General features: G+C 48.7%; 1 protein-coding gene across 1 annotated transcript; it reads right to left on the bottom strand.

The window, feature by feature from the left end:
- Window positions 1–3,803: 3,803 nt before the first annotated feature.
- Window positions 3,804–13,209, bottom strand: LOC116990608 (chymotrypsin-like elastase family member 2A). The gene is made up of 8 exons (XM_033048453.1): window positions 12,819–13,209; window positions 11,798–11,886; window positions 10,257–10,354; window positions 7,686–7,814; window positions 6,832–6,968; window positions 6,094–6,239; window positions 5,112–5,261; window positions 3,804–3,899 (listed from the first exon to the last, which is right to left on the bottom strand). The coding sequence occupies exons 1-8, from the start codon at window positions 12,985–12,987 to the stop codon at window positions 3,882–3,884; spliced, it is 936 nt and encodes a 311-aa protein (XP_032904344.1). The 5' UTR covers window positions 12,988–13,209; the 3' UTR covers window positions 3,804–3,881.
- Window positions 13,210–13,550: the final 341 nt, after the last annotated feature.

The following is a 13,550-nucleotide window of genomic DNA, read 5'->3' as shown; positions in this document are numbered from 1 at the left end:
AGCGGAATCAAGGGATATGGGGAGAAGGCAGGAACGGGGTACTGATTGTGGATGATCAGCCACGATCACATTGAATGGCTGTGCTGGCTCAAAGGGCCGAATGGCCTACTCCTGCACCTATTGTCTATGTATTTATGTATCTATGTATCTAAAACCCACATAGGTCACGGGGAGAATGTACAAACTCCATATAGAAGTACCTGTGGTGAGGATCGAACCCGGGTCTCTGGCGCTGTGGCCCTCACCCAGCAGTCACGTGTGGATTCCGTGCATGAAAAAGTTGCTCAACTCCGCCCTAACCATCTGCCTTATTTACTTCAGGCGCACCAGTCCACAAAACAACGTTGCCTATTTCCTTCGCTCCATAGATGCTGCTGCACCCGCTAAGTTTCTCCAGCACTTTTGCCTACATTTGATTTTCCAGCATCTGCAGTTCCTTCTTGAACAATTTACGTGCTTTCCCCTTCTCACCCTCTTTACAATGGCACTGAAGCTTGAATGAGGAAGAATTGAATAGGAACTATAGTTTGTTACAATTCCCTGATCAGTTCAGTTCAGTTTAGTTTATTGTCATGTATACTGAAGTACAGTGAAAAGCTTTTGTTGTGTGCCAACCAGTCAGCGGAAAGATAATACATATTACAATCGAGCCATTTACAGTATGCAAATACATGATAAAGGAATAACATTTTGTGCAAGGTAACGCCAGCAAAGTGCGATCAAAGGTAGTCTGAAGGTCACCAATGAGGTAGATAGTAGTTCAGGACTCTTCTCTGGCTGTGGTAGGATGATTCAGTTGCCTGATAACAGCTGGGAAGAAACTGTCCCTGAATCTGGAGGTGTGCGTTTTCACACTTTTATACATTTTGCCCGGTGGGAGAGGGGAGAAGAGGGAGTGGCCAGGGTGCGACTCGTCCTTGATGATGCTGGTGGCCTTGCCGAGGCAGCGTGAGGTGTAGATGGAGTCAATGGAAGGGAGGTTGGTTTGTGTGATGGTCTGGGCTACGTCCACAATTTGCTGCAATCTCCTACGATCTTGGATGGAGCTGTTCCCAAGCCAATGCATCCTGGTACGTTGCTTAGAATGGTTGAATGGTACTTGAATAGCCATCCTTTGAGTCAACATGTCCTCCTAACAAGCAGCACCTCAACAAGTTGCCCTTCACCATTGCCTTGGTGCTGGGAATGTGAAGAGAATTCTCCAATGGCCTTTGTGCAGGTCGGGGATCCCAGATGATGTAGAAGGAGAAGATGAGGTGAAGCAGCCAGGAACTGCAGATGCTGGTTTACATCGAAGATAGACACAACATGCTGGAGTAACTCAGCGGGTCAGGCAGCATCTCTGGAGAAAACGAATAGGTGACGTTTCGGGTTGAGACCCTTCTTCAGACTGGGCATTCTGAGTGAGGACAAATGTGTTCAAAGAATTCCCCTGACTCTCAGTCTGAAGAAGGGTCTCGACCGGAAACGTCACCCATTCCTTCTCTCCAGAGATGCTGCCTGTCCCGCTGAGTTACTCCAGCACTTTGTGCCTATCTTCATTTTGAATAAACTTGCTCTGTGAATTACATATAGACCCATTAAGGTCAGCACTGATTTCTACATTATTTTGATGTCATTAGTAGTTTGCAAATCTTCCTCTTTGGAGACAAAACTGTCTGTTTGATTTGTGTTGAATAAATGTGTCATTTTGACAGATATTTACATTTTTGAAATAAAAGAATACTTGCGTTTACTTTGGTTCCTCCTCGTCTCCTGAGTTTTCAGCCCAGTCGGGCATCGGTGATTGTATTGATTGAAAGATACAGCAGGGAAATAGGCCATTCGGCCCATTGAATCCATGCTGACCATCGATCACCCAATAACACTGGTTCTATGTTAGAAACATAGAAAATAGGTGCAAGGGTAGGCCATTCGGCCCTTCGAGCCAGCACCGCCATTCAATGTGATCATGGCTGATCATCCACAATCAGTAACCCGTTCCTGCCTTCTCCCCATATCCCTTGATTCCGTTGGCCTTAAAAGTTAAATCTAACTCTCTCTTGAAGATGTTATCTCACTTTTACCCTCAATGATGACCTGGTGAGTATGAATGTTGTGCCATGTATTTGGCAGCTGGACAGATGGATGAGACTGGTTCCCTGTTACTGGGTGAGTGAGCCCTGTAGTTTACGCAGCAATGTGAGATCAGGTGTGGTTACCATGGAGTGGAGGACAAGGAGCTCGGCATATGCGAGCTGCACATGCTGGGCGGTTTGGCCCGCGGCTGGACTCTGGGTCAACGGGGCGTCGCGGAGACGTCAGGAGTCCGACGTCGAGAAGGTCGGGCCAGCGGTCGATGAGGGTCGGCGATGGAGGGCGGGACACGTGGGAGCTGGAGGACGGACACACCGCTGGGAACAACAGGGGATCCCGTGTGTGGGGCGAACCACCAGCAACTAAGTGGGGCCATAAATGTGTGTGAATGTGTGTGAGTGATTGGTGGTGATCGGAGGGGCCGTAGGCGCAGATTGGCAGCCACGCTTCCGTCAGTCTGCCCCAGGGCAGCTGTGGCTACAGAAGTAGCTCACCACCACCGAGTGTGACTGAGGAGTGAATGAATAATGCGATGTAAAGCGCCTTGAGTATTAGAAAGGCGCTATATAAATCCCATCCATTATTATTATTATTATAAATGGAATGTGTGAAAAATGGAAACTTTGTTGGTGCCCTTGATGTGATGACTCTTTGCATACCTTGTGTAGGAAGGAACTGCAGGTGCTTTAAACCCAAGGTAGACACAAAACGCTGAAGTAACTCAGCGGGACAGGCAGCATCTCTGGAGGGAAGGAATGGGTGATGTTTCTGGTCAAGACCCTTACCTTGGGTAGGTAAAACAAAGAATACCGCTGGGACTTGACACATGTCACAATAGGGACACGGTGCTCTGACCCGACAGGCCCCTCGACACGAGTAGTAGCAGTCAAACATGGGACAAGAGCGGTCCCGTACAGGACAAACAAGTTTAGCACAGAAAATGGGATGCCCGGCTAATACATGAGAGTTGGCAACCTAACTGTGAGCAGACTGTCATGCATTAGGTTGGAAGCATCCGTGTGAACCTGAGTGCCTTATTACCCCAATATGAATGAATGAATGAATAAGTGTATTGGCCAGGTATTCACATACAAGGAATTTGCCTTGGTGCTCCGCCCACAAGTGACAACATGACATACAGTGACAGCTACGAATGATACATAAAACATTAAACACTAATAATAAAACATTATTGATTAAACATGTGAATTAAATAAAATAATTCAGGACAGGACAGGTAAGAGTTTGTGTGGAGTAACAAATATACTGGGTTAAATAATGTCAGGAGGCTTCCAAAAAGCGGGTTGAAGGACATGGCCATTATTAGTAGAATTAGGCCATTCGGCCCATCAAGTCTATTCTGCCATTCAATCATGGCTGATCTATCTATCCCTCCTCACCCCTAATGGATAGGTGACGTTTCCGGTCGGGACCCTTCCTCAGACTCCAACCTAAAACATCAGCTATCCATATTCTCCAGAGATGCTGCCCATCCCGCTGAGTTACTCCAGCAATTGTGTCCATCTTCGGTGTAAACCAGCATCTGCAGTTCCTTTCTACACCATAAAAATAGCCATTGACTTGGCCGTTGGTGATATAAACACAGCACAATGTTCCTGGAATATCGATCGCTCCCATTCACAGCCACCCTGTGGAGCTCATGTGGATCAGTACAATGGGCCATACAGGGAGACCACTAGCAAATAACTAGAACACACAGCTGGACACATTTTTAAAAACACATTTATTTTTTTATCCTGATTTGCAGGTGTTTGGAATCTTCAGAAACTCGGTGTCAGATCACCTTAATTGTTCATCATTTTCTGCAAAGTAAAATAATTACTGTTAGAATAGATTTATTAATGTAAATTGTCCCTAGTGTGTGTAGGATAATGTTAGTGTGCGGGGAGCACTGGCTAGTGCAGACTCTGTCGACCGAAGGGCCTCTTTCTATGCTGTATCTCTAAACTAAACTAAACTAAACTAAACTGGGTGTGTAGGAAAGAACAGCAGATGCTGGTTTAAATCGAAGATAGACACAAAAAGCTGGAGTAACTCAGGGGGTCAGGCAGCATCTCTGTAGAGAAGGAATGGGTGACGTTTCGGGTCAAGACCCTTCTACAGACTGACCCGTTTCGGGTCGGACTCCGTTTCAGTCTGAAGAAGGGTCCCGACCCGAAACGTTACTTCTCTCCAGAGATGCTGCCTGACCCGCTGAGTTACTCCAGCTTTTTGTGCCTAAATAGGGGTTCGATTCTGACTTGGGGTGCTAGATGCTGGATCGAACATCTCCAATGTAGTAAAGTGGTCCATAACACACTCCCAGCAGGAACTAGAGAGTGGTCCTGAGCTCCAATCTTCCTCACGGGAGATCCTTGGAGTATCCTTAACCAGACTTTATTTATCTTGAGCTGACTGTTATTCCCTTATCATGTCTCTGTACACTGTGAACGGCTGGATTGTAATCATGTATTGTCTTTCCGCTGACTGGATAGCACGCAACAAAAGCTTTTCACTGTACCTCTGTACACGTGACAATAAACCAAATGAAACTAAGTCCAACTACAGGAGCATTACCAGACCCAGTTTTGATACTGAACCACCGAAGGAGGCAGGCTTTATGCAGGGGTTTAAATGATAGATCCCCAAATCCTGAGCCTATGGGAGCTGGAGGTACAGCCATCAGGAGTGAAATAAAGGAAAGTAGGGATGACAGGAGAGTTGGAGAAAGCAGAGCCACAAAGCAGATACAAGGAACTGCAGGAGCTGGAAACTGGAGCAAAACACAAAGTACTGGAGGAACCCCAGCCTGACCCAAAATAGACACAAAATGCTGGACCTAACGGGTCTGAAGAAGGGTCTGGGCCTGAAACGTAACCCGTTCCTTCTCTCCAGAGATGCTGCCTGTCCCGCTGAGTGACTCCAGCACCTTGTGCCCACCTTCAGCTGTTCACTGTACCCCAGTACAGGTGACACTAGACTACACTGCAACTCCAGCCACCACTCTAGTGAGGACCGTCTCTGTACTCAGGTACCTCATTGATCCAGTCGTTGTAGGCGGACACACGTGTGAACACAGTTGGTTTGTTCTTGTGGCTGCAACTAGATGAACCGAAGCTGACCACACCATGCACCTCCCACATTCCATCAGCATTGCGGCAGTTCAGAGGCCCACCAGAATCCCCCTGGTTTTAACCAAAAATTATTTAGTTAATTAATTACAATGATACAAAATAATTCATAACAAAATCCACCACATCCCTCCCCCGCGGTGCCCAGCGGTCCCGGAAACCCCCCAGGGTGCCCGAGGACAGGGCGTAGTTCCACCTGGGCGCGGACGTAACCCCGGACAAGGGGCAGGCAACCGGCTCGGGCAGAGTCCTCCACCGCCTGGTGCCGTGACTCGCAGGTGGCCAGCTTGGGCAGGCCCAGGAGCAAACCCAACCAGGACATCTTCGGCCCCAAACCCTCTCCCCTACGCACAGGGTGTCCAAAGATGAGGATGATGGGTGTGAAGAGCAAGAAGGCAAGGAGCAGCCCCTTTAGATATTGGAACAGTGGCTGCAGCCTCACACACTCCATATACACGTGGTACACAGACTCTTCAATGGAATCAAGGGATATGAGGAGAAAGCAGGAACGGGGAACTGATTTTGGATGATCAGCCATGATCATATTGAATGGCAGTGCTGGCTCGAAGGGCCGAATGGCCTCTACTCCTGCACCTATTGTCTATGTTTCTATGTTTCTTCCAGCCCGCAATAGTGACAGGCGGCTGGCGATCTGTGAACCGGGATAGGAACAGGTTGCACGGGACTCGTCGATGCAGTACCCTCCCCCCTGGTCCACGATGTAGAGGGACCCCCAGCCCCAGAGACCCCCAGCCCCAGAGACCCCCAGCCCCAGAGACCCCCAGCCTGGGGTGGGGAGCACAAACACGGATCAGCCACTGCAAGGGTGGACTGCGGTGGATCGGGGAGACCACTGTAGACCGGGGGAATCCGCTGGTGAACTCACGTTACATCCAGAGGCAAGACCGTCACCACCGGCACAAACCATGGATTCCTTCACCATCATCCACCACCAGCTAGGCTGGGAGCAAGTGGCGTGGTCCACCGCGGGTAGTAACGCCTGCTGTAGGATGTTGGACACAGTGCCCCCCGCTGCAAGGCAACAAAAACAGTCAGTCACATCCACCCTTCCCCCTTGCTCTGCCCATTGCAGTGGGCACGGTGGCGCAGAGGTAGAGTTGCTGCCTCACAGCGCCAGAGACCCGGGTTCCATTCTGACCACGGGTGCTGTCTGTACGGAGTTTATACATTCACCCCGTGACCTGTGTGGGTTTCCTTCAGGAGCTCCGGTTTCCTCCCACACTCCAAGGCCATACAGATTTGTAGGTTCATTAGCTCAGTATAAATGTGAATTGTCACACTTGCTCGGGTTAAACTCCAATAAGTCGTCCAATAGTTATAACCATTTTATAATTCCGGGCAAAAATTGTTACGGGGTGAAGGCAGGAGAATGGGCTTGAGAGGGAAAGATGGGTCAGCCATAATTGAATGGCGAGTAGATTTGATGGGCCGAATGGCCTAAATCTTCTCCAATTGCTTATGAACTAATGACTCTAACAAACCTGCATTGCCTAGACATGCCGATACATTTGGATCAAGGAGTTTAGTTTGGATACTTGTGTTGAGAAACATTGGTATTCATTGTATAGACATGATCCACTTCTCATGCATCTGATGGACTCACCCTTCAGCAGTCCCCAGCCAGTGATATAACAACTGTAATTATTGGGTAACAGGGTGCCTGGAGCAGGTATACATCCCACATTCACTTTGTCGTTCAGGACCACCGGTTCAGCGAGTTTGACCAGGGCGATATCATAACTGGCAAAAGAATGACAAATATTTCAGCGCTGACATTTACCTCCCTGAACACGTTTTCTTTTTGACGGCCACAACGCGGAAACAGGCCCTCCGGTTCACCGAGTCCACGCCGACCAGTGATCATACGTACACTAGCACTATCCCACACCCCGGGGACAATTTTTACAATTTTTACCCAAGCCAATTAACCCACAAACCTGCACGTCTTTGGAGTGTGAGAGGAAACTGGAGCACCCGGGGAAAAATCACGCAGTGACAGGGAGAACGTGCAAACTCCGTACAGACAGCTCCTGTAGTCAGTATTGAACCTGGATCTCTGGCGCAGCAAGGCAGAACTCTACCGCTGCGCCACCATGCCACCCTAAATCTCACCGTTCAACACCAGGCCAGTACCCCTTCAGGTCTAGACTTCTCCACTACATACCTGCACACTGACGTGGCTGTCTGCTTCAACTCTACTGTGGAGCACACATCTACAGGCATCTATTTGCAGTCATTATTTTATAACTCGATGCAATAGAATATTTAAAGCAGTGAAACAGGCCAATTGGCCCAAGGTGTCCACGCCAGTGTTTATCCCTGCATGAACCTTCTCAGACCTCCTCTTCTTGCCCCCACCGTGTCACCCCCTCCTTGCAGGTTCCCCTTCAACATGCCGCCCCTACACCTCCATCGCTGGCTCCGCGGACAGCTGACCGTTTCCCATTGGTCACTCACCCGTTGGCGGCAAAGATCATGCTGAACTTCTCATGAGGGATGAGCTTCTCAACTGGAGCGTAGACCGAGCCGGCTTCATCCTCAGACAGGAACTGCTTGCCCAGGCCCACCCTGTACGTGTACTTGTTGCTGCAGGTAGACAAGAATGTTACACACACGTTACACACACATGTCACACACATGTCACACACACGTTACACACACGTTATACACATGTTACACAGAGTAACACACACGTTACACACACGTCACACACATGTCACACAGAGTAACACACACGTTACACACACGTTACACACACGTTACACACACGTTACACACATGTTACACACACGTCACACACACGTCACACACACGTTACACACACGTTACACACATGTTACACACACGTTACACACACGTTACACACACATTATACACATGTTACACAGAGTAACACACACGTTATACACACGTTACACAGAGTAACACACACGTTACACACACGTCACACATACGTCACACGCACGTTACACACACGTTACACACACGTTATACACACGTTACACAGAGTAACACACACGTTACACACACGTCACACATACGTCACACGCACGTTACACACACGTTACACACACGTTACACACACGTTATACACACGTTACACAGAGTAACACACACATTACACACACGTCACACACACGTTACACACACGTTACACACACGTTACACACACGTTACACACATGTTACACACGTTACACACACGTCACACACACGTTACACACACGTTACACACATGTTACACACACGTTACACACACATCACACACACATTGCACACACGTCACACACACGTCACACACATGTCACACACATGTTACACAGAGTAACACACACGTCACACACACGTCACACACACGTTACACACACTTTACACACATGTCACACACATGTTACACACGGCATTACACATTTACACAGTGGCACACAACTAGAACCCCCTCCCGGGGCTTGGAGTGGGGACTGAGATGATGGGGAGAACATTCTTTCATCGGAGGCACTATGATGAGGAATTCCTTGAGCATCCATAGAATGGAAGACTGCTCTGTGAGGAGGGTCTATCATTGGCCTTGATATTGGGTGCACTGATCATATCTGGCACTTGAACGGCGTTTTCATAAGTTTTAGGAACAGAATTAAGCCATTCGGCCCATCAAGTCTACTCCGCCATTCAATCATGGCTGATCTATCTCTCCCTCCTAACCCCATTCTCCTGCCTTCTCCCCATAACCTCAGACAAGAATCAAACATGACCACAACTTATGATCTCAGCTGTTCCAAACTGTTCTAATTGAAAACTGAACGTGTCGGAAAGAATTGCAGATGCTGGTTTAAATTGAAGATAGACACAAAATGCTGGAGTAACTCAGCGGGACAGGCAGTCTGATGAAGGGTCTCGACCCGAAACGTCACCCATTCCTTCTCTCCAGAGTTGCTGCCTGTCCCGCTGAGTTACTCCAGCATTTTGTGTCGAGTGCAAACTGAGTCTGTCCTCATCTCAGCCACAAAGTGGCCACAGACGGCTAGACGGGTCACTGCAGACCAACTGCATAGTGCACCTTGTTCTCAGTGTGGGTGAACGTGAGGGGACTCCTGTGCAATCTTCACTGCGGCTGCTCCAAGCTGCGCTAACCAGCTAATAACACAAACCTGCAGGAAATACATCTCACATTTTTATAGAACTAACCACCATGGAACTTCGGCAGCTTAAAATAAACACTAGATAATCACAATCTACTGGAGTAACTCTGTGGGCCAGGCAACATATCTGGAGAGAAGGAATAGGTAATGTTTTGGGTCGGAACCCTTCTTCAGACTGACACCTATACCTTTTCACATTGGTTCAATTGAAGAAGGGTCTTGACCCAAAATGTCACCTATCCATGTTCTCCACAGATGCTGCCTGACCCGCTGAGTTACTCCAGCACTCTGTGAAACGTCACCTATCCATGTTCTCCACAGATGCTGCCTGACCCACTGAGTTACGGTGCAGCAGCATCTATGGAGCTAAGGAAATAGGCAACGTTTCGGGCTGAAACCCTTCTGGAAATAGGCAACGTTTCGGGTCGAAACCCGGAAGGGTTTCGGCTCGAAACTTTGCCTATTTCCTTAGCTCCACAGATGCTGCTGCACCCGCTGAGTTACTCCAGCACTCTGTGAAACGTCACCTATCCATGTTCTCCACAGATGCTGCTGTACCCGCTGAGTTACTCCAGCACTCTGTGAAACGTCACCTATCCATGTTCTCCACAGATGCTGCCTGACCCGCTGAGTTACTCCAGCACTCTGTGAAACGTCACCTATCCATGTTCTCCACAGATGCTGCCTGACCCGCTGAGTTACTCCAGCACTCTGTGAAACGTCACCTATCCATGTTCTCCACAGATGCTGCCTGACCCGCTGAGTTACTCCAGCACTCTGTGTCTATCTTCAACTAACTGTAGGATCAGTACAGCAGGACAGATCTGGCCAGGAGCAGCCCACCAACGTTGATCTTGAAAGCTAACGGGCAAATTCGGTGAGACACGTACTTGATGCAATGTGCAGCGGTCATGACCCATCTGGGGTCAATCAGTGACCCCCCACACGTGTGGCTCCAACGACCTTCTCGAGAAATCTGGAGGGAGATCTGCAAGAAATTCCAATGTCCTTCTTCAAAAAATGTTTCATAAGAAAAAAACAGCCTCATGTACATGTACACCTGTCACTTCAGGTAGCCCCGGCATTCCCTCTCCTTCAGGTAGCCCCGGCATTCCCTCTCCTTCAGGTAGCCCCGGCATTCCCTCTCTCTCTCTATCCCTCCTCCACTCAAGTCGCACCAGCTTCTCGTTTTCACCCAACAAACAGCTAACAATGGCCTGTTCCCTTTATCATTGTTACTTTTTTGCTGGATAGCTACCAAGTGGTCACAGGAGTGGAAGGCAACCTCATCTCCATTACACAGCTACATCTCTTCACCAGATAAAAGCTGGCCAGGGTCTGAGCTCCCCAGAGGAGCATGGGTGAAGCTCAACAGACTTGGTACTGGAGTTGGGCGTTTCAATGCCAGCGTGTGGAGATAGGGGCTCCCTCCACCAGAGCCCAGCCTGTGAATGTGGAGCAGAACATCAGACAGCCAACCATGTCATCTCTGGGTGCCCGCTCTCCCACCCACCACATGGAACTGTGTCAGGGCCTGGCAGACATTGACGCCAACACAGACAACAACCTGGCTGCTCAACACCCGGTTTGAGATCTAACTGTTCCTTTGGTTTATGATTCATTCGCAAGAAGAGGAAGACTTTTTTGCATATCTTTCATTCAATATTCTTTATCTCTCCACATCATCGTCTATATCTCTTGTTTCCCTTATCCCTAACCAGACTGACCGGAAACGCCACCCATTCCTTCTCTCCAGAGATGCTGCCTGTCCCGCTGAGTTACTCCAGCATTTTGTGTCTACCTTCATGTACATGGTTTTCCAAAGAGAACCTCCCCAGTCTGTGTGGAGAACTTTGCCAGTGGCTGCAGCTCAGAGCGAACGTTATCATTGGTACACGTCCTCCATCAGTGACCACCGCTCACAGATCAGGAACGGGATCTCCGGCCGATTGTTGCCGGTCGGTGTTGAACCTTGGTGAGACTTGGCCGGGATCAGCGACTCTTAACGTGGATATAGTTTAGAGATCAGCGCAGAAACAGGCCCTTCGGCCCACCGAGTCTGCGCTGCCCAGCGATCCCCGCACACTAACACTATCCTACCCACACTAGGGACAATTTCCAATTTTACCAAAGCCAATTAACCTACAAACCTGTACGTCTGTGGAGTGTGGGAGGAAACTGGAGATTCCGGAGAAAACCCCACGCGGGTGATGGGGAGAACGTACAAACTCCGTACAGACAGCGCCCATAGTCAGGATCAAACCTGGTCTCTGACGCTGTGAGGCAGCAGTTCTACCCGCTGCACCACCGTGCCCATCAATCTGAAACAGGGCTTCCACAGACCTCGTGATGATAAAACTCAACAATTCAAACATGTCGAACTACCAGAGACTTTAAAGACCGATGCGGTTTGGTTTGTGTGTTGACGTACCTGCCATGGCCAACTGTGGGGTCTGGCATCCACACCACCGACCACCTTGGCGAGGATGGGTTGGTACGTAGGAGTACCACAACCGTACACTGCAACAGATGGCATTGTGTCAGCTTCAAGGCCTTGTCTTTGCAATGTAGCCTCGACTCTCCACCCAAACCCACCCCTGCCCGACAGATGCAGAGGCCCAATCATCCAACCCCTACTGTAACCTGGCTGAATTAGAACAAGACCTCCAATAAGCTAACAAAATGTGTGGGCAGGAACTGCAGAATCTGGTTTACACTGAAGATAGACACAGAGTGCTGGAGTAACTCTGCGGGTCAGGCAGCATCTGTGGAGGAAAAGAAATAGGTGGCGTTGCAGATCGGGACCTTTCTTCAGACGTCTGAAGAAGGGGTTTGATTCAAAATGCCAGCTATCCTTTAAATCCAGAGATGTTGCCTGACCCGCTGAGTTACTCCAAGTCAGGGGATATGGGGAGAAGGCAGGAACGGGGTACTGATTGGGGATGATCAGCCATGATCACATTGAATGGCAGTGCTGGCTCGAAGGGCCGAATGGCCTACTCCTGCACCTATTGTCTGTTATCTATTGTCTATTGGATCAATTCCCCTCATGATCTTATCCACCTCGAATAGATCACCCCTTAGCCTGAAGAAGGGTCCCGACCCGAATCGTCCTAAATCTTCTCAGCACACTTTCCAGCAATGACATCTTTCCTTCTATTTTCAGTGTTGTTTCAGATTTACAACCAATTCTTGAAAGCGTTTCCCAATTTTATAGATTACAAAGATGCTTCCTCTTTCTGTTCATCATTCCTTTGCTTTTAGCTCTTGGACTTCTGCTTGAAATTGGGGAACTGGAAGTCCCCCCTGCTATTAAGTGGCTCCAATGGTCAGTGGGGGATGCAAGGGTGATCTTTGACCCATAATAATGACTTTAAGAAACACTGCCGATGACCCTTCGAACCACAACTAAGATGGGAGCTAAATTTACTGTAGTTACCACGAGGACTCACCGGTTGTAACGAGCAGGGCAACCAGGGCAAAACGCATCATGTTTGCTAGGTGCTGGGCCTCCACACACACCTGGTGATGGATATTTATACCTGAATAATCATTGACCTTCAGGTAGAAGTGACACGTTCTTAATTGTGGGAAAAACAACATGTAGTTTAATAACAACATGAAGATTAATAACTCTCAATCGATCAGACAAAGTGTCTTCTGTATCTTAAACAAGCATGAAAACAAACAAGTCCTGACCCCCTCCTCTCACCTCAGGGAAAAATAACTAAGTTTAGATCAGCAAATGGGAATTAGAAAATGAGGGGAGGGGGGAGAAGAGATGAACTTTTGGGGAATCCTGCACCAGCACTCCCAAGACCCTTTGCACCTCCGATTTCTGGATTTTCTCCCCATTTAGAGAATAGTCTATGCCTTTATTCCCATGACTCCACACTTTGCTACACTATATTCCATCTGCCACTTCTCTGCCCACTCTCCCAACCTGTCCAAGTCTTCCTGTGGAGTCCCTGCTTTCTCCACACTACCTGTCCCTCCACCTATTGTCGTATCACCCGCAAACTTGGCCACAAAGCCTTCAATCCCCTCGTCCAAACCATGGCTGATGTATCTCTCCCTCTCAACCCCATTCTCCTGCCTTCTCCCCGTAACCTCGTGTGTCTGCAATGCCCAAGAACTGATATGGAGCAAAGCGAAGGTTTGTGATTAGTTTGATTGGTTTGTTT

Source organism: Amblyraja radiata, chromosome 31 (genome assembly GCF_010909765.2).
Source record: "Amblyraja radiata isolate CabotCenter1 chromosome 31, sAmbRad1.1.pri, whole genome shotgun sequence".
Classification (NCBI taxonomy): Eukaryota; Metazoa; Chordata; class Chondrichthyes; order Rajiformes; family Rajidae; genus Amblyraja; species Amblyraja radiata.
This window is presented reverse-complemented; position numbering and strand designations above follow the sequence as displayed.

Coding starts and splice junctions, on each gene's coding strand:
- LOC116990608 (XM_033048453.1), bottom strand. CDS start 12,987: ATGTTGTTATTAAACTACATGTTGTTTTTCCCACAATTAAGAACGTGT. Junction 10,355..11,797: donor CCCACAGTTGGCCATGGCAG/GTACGTCAACAC, acceptor AATTTCTTGCAG/ATCTCCCTCCAGATTTCTCG. Junction 7,815..10,256: donor ACCGCTGCACATTGCATCAA/GTACGTGTCTCA, acceptor GTCTACCTGCAG/CAACAAGTACACGTACAGGG.